Genomic DNA, 16,418 nt, shown 5'->3' with positions numbered 1-16,418 from the left:
GCAGCAAGCATGTCACAGCCTGATCTGTAGCAGCCTAATGTGAAATGGAAGGCAGCATTCCCACCTTGTGCAGTCATAACTCATGCAGGCCTCACGGGCCTTGTCACAAATATCAAGAAAAAGTTAAGGGCTTTCAGCTTCCAGAGGTACTTTGTATCACCTGCTGAGCTGCCAGCTCGATTTTGCTGCCTCAGTGTCCACACAAACGCCTGTATTGTGCATATATGTGTCTGCATGAATGGTTATTACAGATGTGTGTGTGGGTATTTAAAAGAGCAGAGGCAGGGGGTGATAGCCTGCTAGCAGCAGGTGCCATCCAAACCACTGAGCTGATAAATGGCTTGTTGCCTTCACCCTTTGACTGCTTCACCTGCATCTGCTCACCTACAAGGGGTTCAGGGTGCTTCTGTGTTCTCATATGATTTGCTAGAAATCACCTTTTTACAGTGAATTATGAAATTTCTAACTGCTTTCAGTCTTCCTTTCCATGATACAGGCAACATCCAGTACTGAAACACCACTTGAGGTAATTCTTCCTTGATAGGCAAGGTCTAGGTTTGGATCTGCTGTGCATTTGGAGTTGGGAGAATCAAAGCTTTCCAAAGGGTTTGAGAACATACTCATCTAGTTGGAAAGAGTGGAGGGAATCAACAGACTCGAGAAATCATGATGGGATATTTTTTGAAACTGTGTATTTGCTCTGTAAAATCTGGATGTTTGTAATCACATAATTAAGAAGTAGAGGGAAATAAAGTCTTGTAGAATACTTCCAAACTGGCTTTTTTCATTTTAGCATTACATAAAAACACCCAGTGATTTGGATGTGATTGTGTTTTAGGTGTTTGCTTAGTGAAATGCAGTATGATGCCTTAATTTATGCCAATACAATTTAAAAGTCTTCAGATAGTAAGGCAAAAAAGAGGGATGTATTTGAGGAAGGTGTGAATCACATAGATGGCATTAATCAAAAGCTAATTCTTGCTATCCATCTGAAGTCAGTTGTTAGTATACAGACTGACTACACCACCCTCTTGCTTTCCTCATCTCAAAAGGTTAGGGTACCTGCACCCATCATCAGCTTTTAGTTTGGTTCTGTACATCATGTGTGATGTGCAGAGGTACTGACTCCTGGTTTCCTTTACAATATGTCACTGTATACCCTTACTGACTGTAAGTGGCCTTCATGTTCTTCGCACTTCAGTGTCTCCTGGCTCTGCCATGTTCCTCTGTGTGAATGTAGGGACAAGTTGCAGAGTGGTTTACAGAGCCTATGGAAAACATGGCACAAAAGGTCAGGGATAACTTAGTTAAATTTTGCGGTTTATTCTTTTTAATATTGATGTGTTATAGTAACTGTCACCTAGACTATAAAGGTGTTCAATTGGAACACAAAAGCCAAGAGCACTGTAGGTGTATGAAGATGGTGGAGAGGTGCTGGCTTTGTTTCTTTGAAAAAGAATCTCAATGAAAAATGACAAGTCAGTTGTTTCCTTCTAATTGTCTTATAGTTTTCACAAAGAAAAGAAAAGCAAATCTCCAAAATGTTTTTGATTGGCAGTAAGCGAAAACAAATTCTGGCTCTCAGTTGTCACAGTGGGGTTTTCTTGAATTAATACTCAAGGCCGGGGTGTTTTCAGTGGAATTTTGACCAAAAGGAAAAAAAATCCATTTGATCTGTAATTTTTGAATAGGTTTTCAGGGATTCCTATCTTACTGGGTTGTTAGGTTTGCATGGTACAGTGCAAATATTGAATTTGAACTGCCTTTTTTGTGTGAAATACTAAAATGCTCCAGAAAGGACTTAAGCTACCTTTTTTTTTCCCAGTCTCTAGTGTTAAGTTAATGGTGGTGCCCTTATCAAGGAGGCTTGCAGACTGAATCCATATTAATAAATAAAGCTACATGAGTGGTGTTCTCTCAAGAAATCCAAGGAAACCAAAAACTAAACCTGAATGAAAGAAGCTGAGCTGCCTAACTTGTGAGACAACTCAGACATGAAACTCATGTCTTGGTGCTTCAGTTATCCTTTCTTGCCTGTTCTGATTGTGGGATTTGTGATTTTTTTCCACTGCAGATGCATCAGGTTGTAGAGGGGAGAGAGGGGAGGAAGAAGCCCTGCTTGGAAATTGTTATGGTTCCGTTTGTATTAAAGTAGTGTCACCTAGAGGCTCCTACCAAGAATACAGGCAAGGGGTGCTGAGCACCTGAGCACACATCTGCCCTGAGGCAGGGCCAGGTGCAGGCACAGAGAGGTGCCATCAGCAGGAGCAGATCAGCAGCCCCAGTTTGGGGTTGTGTTTCACCTGTTCTGGTTTTTGGCCACATGTTATTGCAAAATGTGTTCAGCCTTCTCTGACACCTCACACCTTGTCATGAGATGCTCTCCTCTCAAGGTGGCCATGGGTGACAAAAGATGTGGGAGAAATGACAGTCAGTGTTCAGTGGCAATTACCTGCTCATCTTGGTGTCAGCTGAGAAGGTTAGGATGGAGTTGGTAGATTGAAAGGTTTGTATGAATTCTGTGTGTCAGATACCCTCCAGGTGGGATGACTGTGCTTCAGAGATGTTAAAGACCCCATAAAGCTGCAAAGCTGGCTTGAGGGTAAGCAACAGAAAGTAGTCACTGAAGGCCCAGCTGTGGGAAACTTGACTGTCAGTGGTTGGGCTGAAAAGGCTTTTTTGGAAAGTAAAGATGTGGTACAGTACTTGTAGATTTACAGTGTTTAAATCAGAGGTAGATGCTTTATGAAGGTAGTATTTTAGATACTTGGCCCTCTCAACAAGCAATGTGGGAAATCACCAGGAATGTGTAATTCCAGTTTTCACCCTCCTCCACAATATGTAAAGTGCCAATGCTCTAGGGATGCATGCTTCACTAAACCATTTGAATCTTTTCTTCCTCAAGGAATGAAGACATGTAAATAGAGTATTAGATACATATACAATTGCTTTAGTGACAACATAAACATATTTGAACACAGCAAATAATGCCACAAATCATGTATAAACTACAGTAATTCTCTCGTATTAATTTATCTACAAAGGTCACTTGTTATTAAGCAATTTTTATTAGAATTAACTATCAGTCTCTGCCTGACATGAAGTCTGTAGCTTTTCCTAGAGACTAGGTATCTGCCTAGTACTGACATTAAGAGAAGCTTTTTAGACCTAACTACCAGTGTACTTCTTCAACACATGTGTTATTTTACTGGTGGGTTCAGTACATTTGCCAGTAGCTAAGAAATCCTTCCTCAATGCCTGACAGCAGTTTTGCTGTATCACAGCAGCAAAACATTACTTTGAGAAGTAATTTCCCTCCATCTCTTCCTCTTTGCTCTGTGGCTTCCTCTGCTGTTTGGCCTTTAATGCTGACCAGTAGTATGCATAGGTTCATTAGCACTATTGTAAATTTAGTCAATACTCTTTTAGTGGGCTCCAGCTGAGCCCAAACTGACTCACTGCCCTCCAGGGTGCAGTGAGAGACTTAATTACCCTTGTACAGTTCAACAGGAGCAATGTCATGGGCAGCATTTCGCTTTGGCTGAAGAGGTTGAAGCTTCTTTCTTTATTGGCTGCCATTTTCAAGTCTAAAGAAAGGGATTTCAGGATAATTCACAGCTCTGTATAATAACAGGGGAAAACCACTGCTCTTTGCAAATGAGAATTGGATTGGTCACGTTTCATTACGGTACTTACATGGATTTTCCTTTGATGGTGGGAATATTCCTTTGGGCAGTTTTAAGGACAGAAATGGAAGTTGAAAGAGCAGAGTAGAGGGACAAGTAATCCTCTAGTTGAGTGGCACGAGTTTCAGCATCTCCTGCTGCTTGAAACCAAGGAAGTGTTGGTGTGATGGAGAAAGGGTGGGTATCATATCCAGTCTGGCAAAAGCCATACTCAGACATGCATGCAGTTAGTGATGGGCCAGAGTAAATGCTGGGGAATACAAACCATGAGATTGCCTTGGCTGTCTCATGGGGTAACTAAGGTGAAACTGGAGGGATGAGGTTTAGGACAGTAAGGGGATATTCAGCTATTTATGTTCATGTTGTGCAAGGCACATCTATCACTATTTCAGTGTTGCTATAATTTCTGTTATTAATAATGTTTGAAATTTAACACTAGGTCATGTGTTGCATAATGTGGTTGACACGTGGTTCAATGTGCACAATGAATATTTCTCAACCAATCTGTAGCTGCTCTCTTTTTCTGGCTTTTGTGTGTGGTGTGGGAGGCTTTATTATTTGCCAACAGTGTGGTTTCTTGAGGTGTCACCCATTTTAACTGCAATACAGTAAAAACTGAGTGATTTATTCTGTATTTATAATTAGGATGAAGTGATTATGTAGTTTTTGAGAATCCAGTGTAGCCTTCCACTAAACAAATGATCTAACTCTACCACTGAAAACCATGGAGAATGCTGTATGAAATCCCTTCTGCATACTGTAAAGGAGTAAAATGAGTAAGAGAAACATGCTTAGGAGGCAAAGAAAGTGAAGTAAGAATTATAACTTCTTAACAGCAGGCTGAAGCATTGCTTGCTCAAAGTTGCAGTGTGTTTACAAACTGTACAGCATATTTGCATTAGAAGAATCTTTAGTGATTCTGTGGTTTGATTCCTGCCTGTCATTACCCTTCTTATTTACTCATATGCTTGCAAAATATTTGCCTTGCTCCTCAGGTTTTATTACCTGTCCACAGCACATCAGTGGGGAGTAGAGTGGGATGTCTGCAGTGAGTCCTTTCACTGCTTATGTCATGGAGAGAGCTTCTTTGTAGTCACTGAAGTACATGAACACTCGTATGTGCCATAAATATCCAAACAAATCACAGAGCAGACATCATCAGAAACAGTCAGAGAAGGAAGTAAAGTAGGAGGCATCATTCAGAGCAGGATAAAAGAGGAAATCTTAATAGCAGTCACAAATTCTGGGTTAGTCATCATTTGTCTCCATGCTGGTGGAGGGACTTGGATTGCGTCACTTGCAAATATTAGTCACTGGAGCCATTGTCTGAGCCTCTGAGTGAGAGGGGCAAGAAAATATTTTAAAGAAACGTGGGCCAGGAGGATTTGGTGATTGCAAGGTGTTCAGTATGCCCTTATTCACACACTGGTTTATATGGATTCTGTCAATGTACACATGACCTGTCAGTCATCCTATAGGGGATTATCATTTTCCATTAATTTTCTCTAATTATTTGTCAGGGGAAATTATTCTTTTCTCTAATTTAAATTTTTGTGTGATTTTATTGCTTGATTGAATATGGGTATTTTGAAGCAGATAGGTCAGTTCAAATTCATGGTTATGATCTAATGCACTGCTGGTGTGCTGGCAGAGCATTGTGGAATTTGAAATTTTCTAGCTGTTTGTGAAACTTATTCACTGCTTCATTTACAGAGTTGCTGCTGCTGTTACTACATCATTTGTTACTTGGGACAGAGGCAATTTTTATCACACACATGCACTCTTTGTGCAGAGCAATTCTTGTTCTTAAAGGATTCACACTTGGCATTGTAAACAGGCTGAAGAATGAACACACAGGTAGCCATTGATTCTGGCTCACAGCACAAAAGGAAGGAATGGTCCAAGCCTGGAGCACTGTCTGGGGTCACACAAGAGTGAGCAGGCTTTGAAGCACATTGACAGTGCATGTAGAGCCTGTGTAGATTCTTTAGGCAGGTTAGCCCCAGACAGAATTTTGGTGATAGCTGGTAGTCAAGACAAAAAAGCAGTTTTTGATATAAAATAAAAATCATTGGTGTTTGAAAACGAGAGAGCAATGTGTGTGTTAAATGGTATTAATATATGTGTATCCAGACAAGGAAAGATCGCCTGAGTGTATGTGTGTATATATATGCAAATTGAAATCTAATTTACGAGTTAATAGTACAAGAATGAGCAAGTTTCAAGTGGAATGTATTTTATGGTCATAGGATTGATGGTTACTTTCTCAGGATTACAGATATTTCATTAATTACACTAAGTGTGTGCCTATCCTGGGCTCATTCTGAAACACCAATGCTTTTGTATGAAAAGAACTGTAAGAAATGTTTGCTTGTATCTGTGGACAAAGCTAATGGAAAAACCCAATCCTCTCATCCACATATTTATCTGAAAGATGTGTTGTATATCTGCAGTTGATTTTCTAGAATGCTGATTAGCTAATACTGTTTTTGGCATGCAGCTTATCCATCGTGTGGGAGAGCACTATCTGAATTTCAATTTACTTTTCAAAATGCTGTTGAACTGCTATTGCTTTAAAGGCTTTTCTGGCCATTTGAGGACCCACTGCAGACAGTGAAGCAGCAGTCTGGTCTCAAAATCTAATTGAATTGATGTAAGGCATCTGAAGCAGTGATGGTTGAAGAGTTTGAGATGAATTGCAAAAAAAACCACGTGCTTCTGAGTAACTTGGTGTCCTTGTTTGAAACTCTACCCTTGAGCTGACTTGGACTTTCACTGCTAGCAGACAGTTTTAAGGTAAAAGCTGTGTGCTTCAATATAGTTAAGGAATTCATTCATTCTGTGTGATTTGATATGAACACATTGTTGTTAAAAAAACTTCATGCCTCTGAGAATACTAAGCTAATAGTGGAGTAGCAGTGGAGAGTTAAAATAATGTCAAATGTTAATTCCTTTGTCACCACCAGCAATTTGCCACAGTTTAAACTTCCAAAATCTCACCCTCCTGACTGTTTGTTTTTGCAGTGATGGGTCTTTCCCTTATGATTCTGTTCCCTGGCAACAAAATACCAACCAGCCTCCAGGCTCTTTATCAGTGGTCACCACAGTATGGGGTGTGACTAACACCTCTCAAAGCCAGGTAAGCTTCATTTCTATGCCTCCTTCCCTCTAGATATGCATTTCTGCTAATGTTTGTAAATGGAAGGTATTTTGGAAAATACTCTTGGGACCAGTAGCAATGTCTGTCTCCTTTGTTGTATATGATGCATTATTTTCTCAGTCCTCTTTGGTGGTATTGAACAAGAAGTGTCTGAGAGCTTGAGTCAGTCACTCACTCCTTTGGCTGCATGCAAAGTCAGGCTTGGATTTGCCTCATATTTTGCACTGTGTGATTTCAACACTGAAAACATGGGTTTGGGGTAGTCCCAAACCTCTTGGCAATTGAGATTGAATGTGAAGAGTTCTATTAAAAGTTTTAGCTAGATTCACCAGATGATAACTGTTGATTTTACCTGGGGTTGTGTTGTACTTGTGGGCTGGTGAAATTCAGTACCAAGTCTACCCTCACACTGAGTTGCTAAGTACCAATTTTAGGCTGTGTTCTTTCCAGTCTCTCCTGTTAGTGCTGTGTAACTTTGCAAAAATATTCCAATATGCATTGGAGCAGAAGCATGGGCTCTTGGCTCCCAGGTGAAAGCCACACTTCCTGGATTTTCATTTAGTTCTATCCAGTCTTTCTTTTTCTTCTGTGTTGTATATTGAATTATACTAGACAAAAAGAAGCAACTTTTATGAAGAAGTTGCCAATTATTTGTGGTAGTGTGCACTCCCTGGGATGTGGCACAAATAAAGAATGCAGACAGTCTGGCCTTTGCTTACACTATAGATGAAGAGCTAAAAGCACATCAGCATCTTTAATGAATGCAAATGGTACATAAATCTAACCTGTCTTTTCTACTTCTTTCAAACCAAGTGGTATTTGATCCCATACAATATTTTCTGATGATTTTTTGTTATTATTTTAATTTTTGTGAGAAAATTGAAAACAAAATTGTAATGGAATGAGCCATTTGAAAAATAAATGATTCAGAGGGCAAGTCATATAGGCACTCACAGGGCAGTTATGTAAGTACTGGTTATGACAAAATCTTTCTTCAATAAAACAAGAAGAGGAAACAGTTACAGGATCTATAACATGTTTTATACTGTTGATTCTTTAACACCTTAAAAGAAAAGGTATCCCATCTAGGAGAGAAATACCTGTGTAAACATGTTGGTCTATATATTGGCCAGAAAATTAAAATATAGTTCCTTTTACACTTAAAAAAGCAAAAGGAAAGATAAAAACATACTCAAAGTTTTGTTCTATCATAAGAGTACTGTAATGTTACTTGAACTCTTCATGGTACTTCAGAGGAATGTACAACAGAAGGAAAAAAATCTCTGCATGAAGAAAGAAAATGCTTCTTTAGAGTCACTGCAAGAGAGCAGTGAGACTCTGAAGCATGAGGCTTGGTTATAGCTGTTTGGAGCAGATTGAAATGAATGTCAGGATTTTGTGTAAGCCTTCCTGCTCTTCAAGGGAGAGGAATGAGCTGGGCTCACCAATTCCTTTTCTCAAGTGCCTAATGCTGTTGAAGCTTTGGACTTCTGCAAATATCACAACCACTGAGTTTCATCCCAAGTAGGAGACTTTTTGGGAAATCTTATGGAGGTGATCAATGAATAGCCACACTTGCATCTCCATGGAAATCATAGCAATTTGGGAAAAAAATCCTTTAAACAAACAAAGCAAGTCCTTTTATACAGAGAACAGACGACTCTTATAAAAAGCAATAAAAACAATCAATAGACTTTTGTACACTATTTGGAGGGTCAAAAATAGGTTAAACTACTGAAATATGTTCTTTCACAGGTTTTCTATCTGTAGTACCCTTTGCATTGTGCCAGTGGGACCAGCTACTTCCAAGTTACTTCAAAGTCCTGCATCAAACAAACCAACCAACCAACTAAACAAACAAAAAAAGCTTTCACCCCTTCACACCCCTGCCTCAAAAAAAAAAAAGCTTTGTCCTTTCTTGTAGTCATGTGAATGGTCACAGCATGGTTGTAGCAGTTTCTCATAAACTTTTTTTTATACAAGCATATTAATTTGGGTTCCTTCTAGTTGAAAATCTCCTGTTTGTTTGGGAATGGCAAAAGGAGAAATCACCAGGAATGTGCCCCTAGACATCAATGAGGTCTGTGCTCATTAGAGTTCAGAGTACAGGTGGTTATATTTTAATTTAACGACTGCAGCAAATCATCTTAATTTGCTTGAAGTTGTTCAAGGTACAGTCCCTTACTCTCATGTTCCTTCTTGCAGGTGCTGGGAAATCCAATGGCAAATGCTAACAACCCTATGAACCCAGCAGGAAATCCCATGGCTTCTGGGATGACAACTAGCAACCCTGGAATCAATTCCCCTCAGTTTGCTGGGCAGCAGCAGCAGTTTTCAGCCAAGGCAGGCTCCACTCAGCCATACATACAGCAGGGCATGTATGGGCGACCCAATTATCCTGGAAGTGGAGGCTTTGGTGGCAGGTAAGGTTTACTTCTCTGAGGTGGAAAATGGATGTAAATACTTGATGAAGCTTGTTTTAGTGACCTGGCAGAAGCTTATTTTAATTTTATAAAGTCTCAGTAGCTATTTTTTGCTGGTTAACTGAAGCACATACTGCTTTTACAGCTTTGGAAATCAGCTACCCACACTGCAAAGAAATTCATCACGGTAAATGGAAATGGCTTAGGTCAATCAATTAGCTCTAATAAACCCCCAAAATAAAGTTTTAATTAAGAGAGATTGTTAAACAGACCACAGGCTTAGGAATGATTAACATTTAATAAGGCCAGGATGTGAAAGGTATTGATGGTATAATTTCTACGTGCTTATGCAGGAGTAAGCTTGAGTATTGGGCAAGGTAGTTTCCTATGCAACAGAATATTTCTTCCCAAAGACTTACTCCACAGCAGGAATTAGAAAAGAATTGGGAATGAAGATGTTTGTTAAAAAAGCTGGTCATAATGTGTATTTATTTTGGGGAAATAAACGCTGCAGTAGTCATATAATCCAAAATGAATAGCCTAGCATTAGTTACATGTGACTTTCTGTCACAGTCTATACTGTGTCTATATGAGTATGTAGGGGTGGTGGGGGCACTTAACTGAAACCACTATTTATGGTCCCAGTGCAAAGGCTGCTGAAGAGACTGCTAGTGTTAGCATAGGCAGTATAGTGTGAAGAATATAAGGTTGGGACTCAGAGAGGGAGAGTTTATCTCTTTTTTCATCTCTGCCACTGATCTACTGAGTGACCTTGAACAACCCAAAAAGTTTCTTTGGCTTTGTATTAGCATCTCTAAAATGGGCACAGTATATTGGCCCGTATGTATAAAGATATTTGATAACTTGAAGGGGGAAAGGCGTGGTTTGGCTTAGCTTGGTTTATCTTAGGATCAATAGAAGAGATGGGTAGGAACTGCAGGAACACACTGTGTGGAATTGATTGCATTGGGTCTCTCCTGGCCTTTCTGCTAAGGTTCAGGGAGAAATGCTTTTATGATGTCTTGAACACTTGCCATAATTCACCACTGAGGCAGATTAATGTGCTGTCTTGGAGGAAGTTTGCTGTTTCTGCTCTTGTGCATTTGCCCCTACGCTACTGAGGAGCAGAGCATTTACCTTCAAGAGTTCAGTTCTACCTTGCAGGAAGCTACAGAGCTGCAAAGAAGTTCACTGCCCCCAAAATGACTGCTGGCAATGCCTTGCAATCCCAGTGGCAGCCCTATGACTGTTGCACCTGGGCAGCAGGTGTAACCCAGAGATGCAACCCATATCTCCTGTACACACCAATTACCTGGCCTGCTGGCTTTCCTTAGTCATTGATATGTGCTTTTGGAACTGTTCCAGGTGTGGATCACACCAACATTCAAAACAAAACCCACCAGACACATCTTAATTCTCCCCTCCTTTCTCTTCTTCCCTGTTAGTTACCCTGGAGGCCCAAATACCCCTGCAGGAATGGGGATTCCCCCCCACACGAGGCCACCAGCTGATTTCACCCAGCCAGCTGCAGCTGCTGCCGCTGCTGCAGTTGCAGCTGCAGCTGCTACAGCAACAGCCACAGCTACAGCCACTGTGGCAGCCCTTCAGGAAACACAGAATAAGGACATGAACCAGTATGGACCGGTAAGAGAGGAACCCTTATGTCTTCATACCTGCCTGATCTGAACCATTACAGGGAATTGGCTGTCCTTCTCACTGTTGTGTTTGTTAGGGTACCTACTTTTTTTTCTTTTTTTTTTTTTTTTTCTTTTTTTTTTTTTTTTTTTTTTTTGTTTATTTTTTTTTGTGCATGAGCATGGTTAGAAATGCTTATGAGAAACTGCTGGAATGTGTGTCTGTAGGTATGAGTCAGTCCTCATGTTTTTCTCTGTAAACTTGCCTAACTGTATTTAGTAGTTCAGGGGTTGCCTCTTAAGAAATACTGAAGATTTCTCAGTTACAGCTGCATCTGATGTGATACATTATTGCTGCATTTGCCAGCCCTCTAAATTTGAAATGTTCTAGTGAAATGTTCTAGAATCTTGCAATAGGTTTCATAGCTCTTGGACAATTGTTTATTTTGCTAACTGCAGTTGGTTGTTTGGGTTATCTCCCTCCAAACAGGGAAACAACAATAGAAGATAAATTTGATTTTTAATAATGTTGTCTATATGGGCAGCTATGTGAGACATGCATTTCCAGTGATCCATAACTTCTAGTGTGTCATGACTTCATGGAATAATTTTTTTTCTTAAAATAAGTGAGGGCTTGATCAATTCAGGTTTTTCCTCCTTGCCGTTTTTACTTCTCTGAATTCTGAAATATTAGAGTCCATATGCCAGGTGATGAAAAGCACAGGGTCTTAGAAACTGTAATGTTGTGTTTTATTTGCACAGCCAACATCCTAATCTGTTACCTTACAGTACTAGACCAGCCAATTGAAACAATTTAATTTCTCACCTCAGACTTACATCCATCTTCCACTCTTAAGCCTTTTACAATTCCAATTGGATTTTTGTTATAACTTCACTCCCCATCAAATGTTAGAGAATGTTGAAGGAAAATGCGACATAAATCCTTCCCTTCTTCCCTTCCCCACAAGCATGTTCAGCTCCCTCTTCCCATTTTATAAATGCATGTCGCATTTTATTCTTTTTTTTTTTTTCTTCTTCTTCCGTTGAAGGTTTGTTCCTCTTTCCAGATGGGTCCAACTCAGGCTTACAACAACCAGTTTATGAACCAGCCTGGTCCTCGTGGTCCTGCTTCCATGCCAGGCAACATGAACCCAGCCAGCATGGGGGCAGGAATGACCCCTTCCAGCATGAGCGGGCCCCCCATGGGCATGAACCAGCCTCGGCCTCCTGGCATGAGCCCCTTCAGCACCCACGGGCAGAGGATGCCTCAGCAGGCCTACCCAGGCCCACGGCCACAGTCCCTGCCTATACAGGGCATAAAGAGGCCATACCCAGGAGAGGTAATCCAATAAATTATCTTCTCTGTATTCCTTTGACTGCCAGTTGCAGCATACTGGCTGATGTGTGGTGCACGTCCCGTTAAGATGGGTCGGTCTTTGTTCCAGCCTTGGTGGGACTGCAGCCATTAAACATCAGCAGGAGCAGCTCTTCCTTTGTAGCTTCAAAGTATTCAGGTTGACCCTTGATATGTTAGTCCATAGGATGGTCATTAAGTCCAAGAAAGGCCCCAAAGCAGAATATCCTTCTAAGATTCTCATGGTGACTTCACTGACTTCATAGATCTTACGCAGCCTTCCATCACAGAAGTGGAGTCTTTACATGTGGCAACTTAGAAGAGACACTGAGGGTGAAATACTTCATTTTAGCCCAATAGATATCTGATCTGTGTTTTCTTGCATTATTCTATTTTTCTAATGAAATACAGGGCAGACATTGTACTGTAACACCAGCAGTAATAGCAGTCATTTTTTAGAGAACAGTTGCTTTCCAAACTTTATGAGTGTTGATTTTCATAGTAATTAAGATGAATATAAATAATGTTGAACTCAAATTCCTCTCTGTCAGCATTTATTTAATACCAGCTTATGTGGAGTGTGATAAAGTCCCATGCTGCTATAGGAGAACTGAATGACTTTATAGGCAAAATTGCTTTGCCATTGACTTGTATTATGACAGGGCAAAACACTTAGGATCAAATTTTTAGAGAAATTTAGACCACCAAATATGCAGACAAGTGAGATTTTGGAATAAAAAGCACCAATGTGTTTTACTCTTCAATTTATTAATTGTATGAATTGGGCAGTAGAGGCTTTTTAGAATTCCAGCAATTCTCAGCATCTGTGTGTGCCTAAATGTTCTTACAAATCTAGCCATGATTTAGTAGAAGTAATTTCCTGGTGAAATTCTGTGTTCAACTGAGACTTCAACAACAGGTGTAGAGCTCTGAATATTATGATACTGCCCTGACAAGAATTATGGTACTAAGAGTTTATAGAAAATGCACAGCAAAGAGGACCATGGCATGCGTAAAATACAGAAAACATTTCTGCCTGAGCTGCATCTCTTTCCTGCTTAGCAAACTACTTTTTTTTCTAAACAAAAAACTAATCAGAAATAAAAAGGGGATGTGCTTTTGCAGGAGTTTCTTCTTTTAGGATGCTTTTCACTCTGTAAATATTGACACTTATTTACAAATAAGTTAAGAAAACACAAAATGTGGCTTGTTCACGTGATTTTTCAGATTTCATATTTTAAGGATGACTTCAAATCTCTTTTTGCTGCTTCAGAATCAGGTTTTCCATTGTAAGTGTATATGTTTCCAACAAATCAGTTCTGAACAGTGCCATAAATATTGCATGCTTGTTGGGCTGGAATTTTGCAGATGATACTTGCCTGTTGTTTATTGAAGGGTTCATTTATGGAAATATCAATAAGTTCATTTTTCAGACTGAGATTCTGCTAACTTTGGAGTTCCAATTTTCATTCCTTCAATTCCAAAACCACAGCACAGTCTTAGCTAAGTGCTACCAAAGTGCTTATGACTAGTAAGAACTTCTCTTTAGTTGTTGAAGTATTGCTGAACTCCCTAGCAAGAGGCCAGAAGAGCAGTTGGATTGAAAAGGCAGGCATGGACAACACAGCTTCTATGCTCCTATCCCTTCCAGGGGTTTTTTAAAATGTATTTATTTATTTAACTTCTTCTTTTTGTGCTTCCATTCTACATCTGAAAAAGGAGCCCCAGGCTTGGGTGTGGTAGCACTTGCAAAAACACAGTTTTTGTGAACATTACATCTGGTTGTAATTCTGTAATTCTTCAAGCACAGTGCCCTTTGACAAGGCTGAGTGTGTGTGTCTTACCCCAGTTTGGTTTGCAAGATTTTTATGCTTTTAAGAAGCATTCATCTGAAGAGTTTTTGTGTGTTCTGATTGTGCTACTGAATGTATGCTGACAATCCATACAAGAAAGCTGTTTGCATAAAACATGGCTTTGTCTTCTTGTATCCCTGTCCTGAAACAGCCCAATTATGGAAACCAGCAGTATGGACCAAACAGCCAGTTTCCAAACCAGCCTGGTCAGTACCCCACTCCCAACCCTCCAAGACCCCTTACATCTCCCAACTATCCTGGACAGAGGATGCCAAGCCAGCAAAACACAGGGCAGTACCCTCCTCCTACAGTCAACATGGGGCAATATTACAAGGTAGGAATTCTGAGATTATCTTCTTCCATTCTGGTGGCTATTTATTAATGAAATCATGTTAATGGTTTCATAGATACTGCTTTTATGTAGTAAAAGGTAAAAGAGAAAAAAAACACTGAGTTTGTACTGGTGTTTTGAGTATCACAGAATCAAGTCAATCAGCCAAGTTGCATTGCAACTTCAGAGCAGTTCATAAAGAAAATTGAATGTTGCTGCAGCTCATTAGAGGCTTTTACAAGTAAATGTTTGGTTTGCTTAAAAATAGCTTGTAAAAAGAAGTACCTAATGGGATTCAGGTGTACTGTTTTCACCTCTTCATGGTCCCCTGCAAGAATACAACTGTGGAAATTTGTAATAAACACATTCCACATTGCAGCATTCCAGTTTTGGACCTACAGTGGTCACTGTTGGATTAAGCCAGGCCAAACTTAAAAGGTCTTTCAGCTGTAGGTTTCATCTTTGAAGTTTCTGTGACTTTCCAAGCACTTCCTCCTTTTTTCTGAGTCTTTTCTCTATTAGGGCTGGGTTGTTAAAATGAGAGCTAGGGTTGTTAAAATGTTGCTTAAAACCTGTTTATGGATACATCTTGAGCACTTTGTATTCTCCAAACTGAAGTGATCCATTGCACACAGGTACTCCAGTGGGTATAAAAATGGGGAGGACCATTGATCTTCTGACCTGCTTAAAGCATTTGCAGTTGGAGTATCTGGACTACATTCTGAATTTGAGTGTAGGCTGAAAGAATCTAAGCTGCACGTTGTTGTTGAATTGGAATCATTTGGTGTGATTCACACAGAAAGCACCATTTAACAAAAAGGGAAAGCAAAACCCTTTTCTTTAGACCATCTGTTCTGTGTGCAGCTATGCTGTCCACTGTGGTACCCAAAGGAATGCCTGTTGGATCGTGGCAGCTTTTGCAGTTCACTCTCAGGAAGCACATGAGGAACAGACAGATCCTCTATATAATAATTCCAGTGCAGTCATTTATGCTGAAGTAACTGCAGAAGATCTCTGTCAAGGTTTTAAGTGACAGATTTTAAAATACATTTTGTGTATATTGATTTTAGATGGGGTTTAAGTTTTTTGTTTACCAGGTACTTCTGATAGGGAATTTGTTTCTTTACAATGTGTCCCCAATATTGTATTCAAATACTGACTGTTGTGGAAACAGCAAAAAAGAAATCTTGTTTAAAAGGCAGATTATCCTGGTTAGGGGAAAAATTCCACAGACAAAACCTCAACCTGAATTGTAGTAATTGTGCAGATAATAATTGTGCAGATAATAAGATAAAAACCAAAGATGGCTGGAAACTTGAATGTTTAAGATTTGAGAAGGCATCCCTCTTCTTACGTGCTCTCAAGTATCTTAGGTTAGCAGAGCAGTATTTAGATACAGAATCAGATTTGAAGTCACAGTGCTTGGGCTGTAGGTAAAGATTTTAATCTTCTGACACCCTCCTGTGTTTCTGTTTATGGTACATGAGCCATGCAGTTGCAGTTTTTTTTTTTTAATATCAGCTTCCTTCACATCAGGATTATTGGCTTATTCCATTGACTGCAACCACCCCCTTAATTACAAGAAACTAAACCAAAGGTGTTTTAATGTATAGCTGCTATTCATACTTAACTGTCCTTTTTCTATCAGTTCATCTTAGCTAGCAGCAAACTAGGAACAGAATCAAATTGTAGGTGCACAGAATAAAAAAACAAACCCTGACCCCCAGAGCTTTAATTCTGAGTAGAGGAGTGGAAAAAGGGTGGAAGAAAGGATAGATGGAAGTAAAAAGGACACAGATTGCTAATTGTGTGTCTTTGGATTTCGTTTTTTGTGTAAGTTTCTGTGCACTGGGGCTGTTTTGGGTGAAAGGCAGAGAGATACAAAGTGGGCTGTGGTGCAGTGGAAAAACTGAAGCAAATGGCTGGTTGGTTTTGGAGAGAGCATTCAGAGGAACACAGTAAACCTTTTAGCTTGCT

The 16,418-nt window shown here is 39.9% G+C and overlaps 1 protein-coding gene across 11 annotated transcripts in view; it reads left to right on the top strand.

Moving 5' to 3' along the window:
- ZMIZ1 (zinc finger MIZ-type containing 1) overlaps positions 1 to 16,418 on the top strand; it is a 334,693-nt gene that overhangs the window by 291,720 nt on the left and 26,555 nt on the right. For 7 of the 11 annotated variants that reach the window (XM_079311881.1, XM_079311887.1, XM_079311882.1 and 4 more), the window contains 5 exons: positions 6,711 to 6,825; positions 9,052 to 9,269; positions 10,715 to 10,913; positions 11,953 to 12,243; positions 14,262 to 14,444. In XM_079311881.1, coding sequence (XP_079168007.1) covers positions 6,711 to 6,825; positions 9,052 to 9,269; positions 10,715 to 10,913; positions 11,953 to 12,243; positions 14,262 to 14,444 — 1,006 coding nt within the window. The remainder of the gene's footprint in view (positions 1 to 6,710; positions 6,826 to 9,051; positions 9,270 to 10,714; positions 10,914 to 11,952; positions 12,244 to 14,261; positions 14,445 to 16,418) is intronic. The other 4 variants (XM_079311883.1, XM_079311886.1, XM_079311880.1 and 1 more) reach the window with 1 other exon arrangement.

Source organism: Erithacus rubecula (genome assembly GCF_903797595.1).
Source record: "Erithacus rubecula genome assembly, chromosome: 9".
Lineage (NCBI taxonomy): Eukaryota > Metazoa > Chordata > Aves > Passeriformes > Muscicapidae > Erithacus > Erithacus rubecula.
The sequence above is the reverse complement of the archived record's forward strand: the minus strand, read 5'-3'. Positions and strand labels throughout refer to the sequence as shown.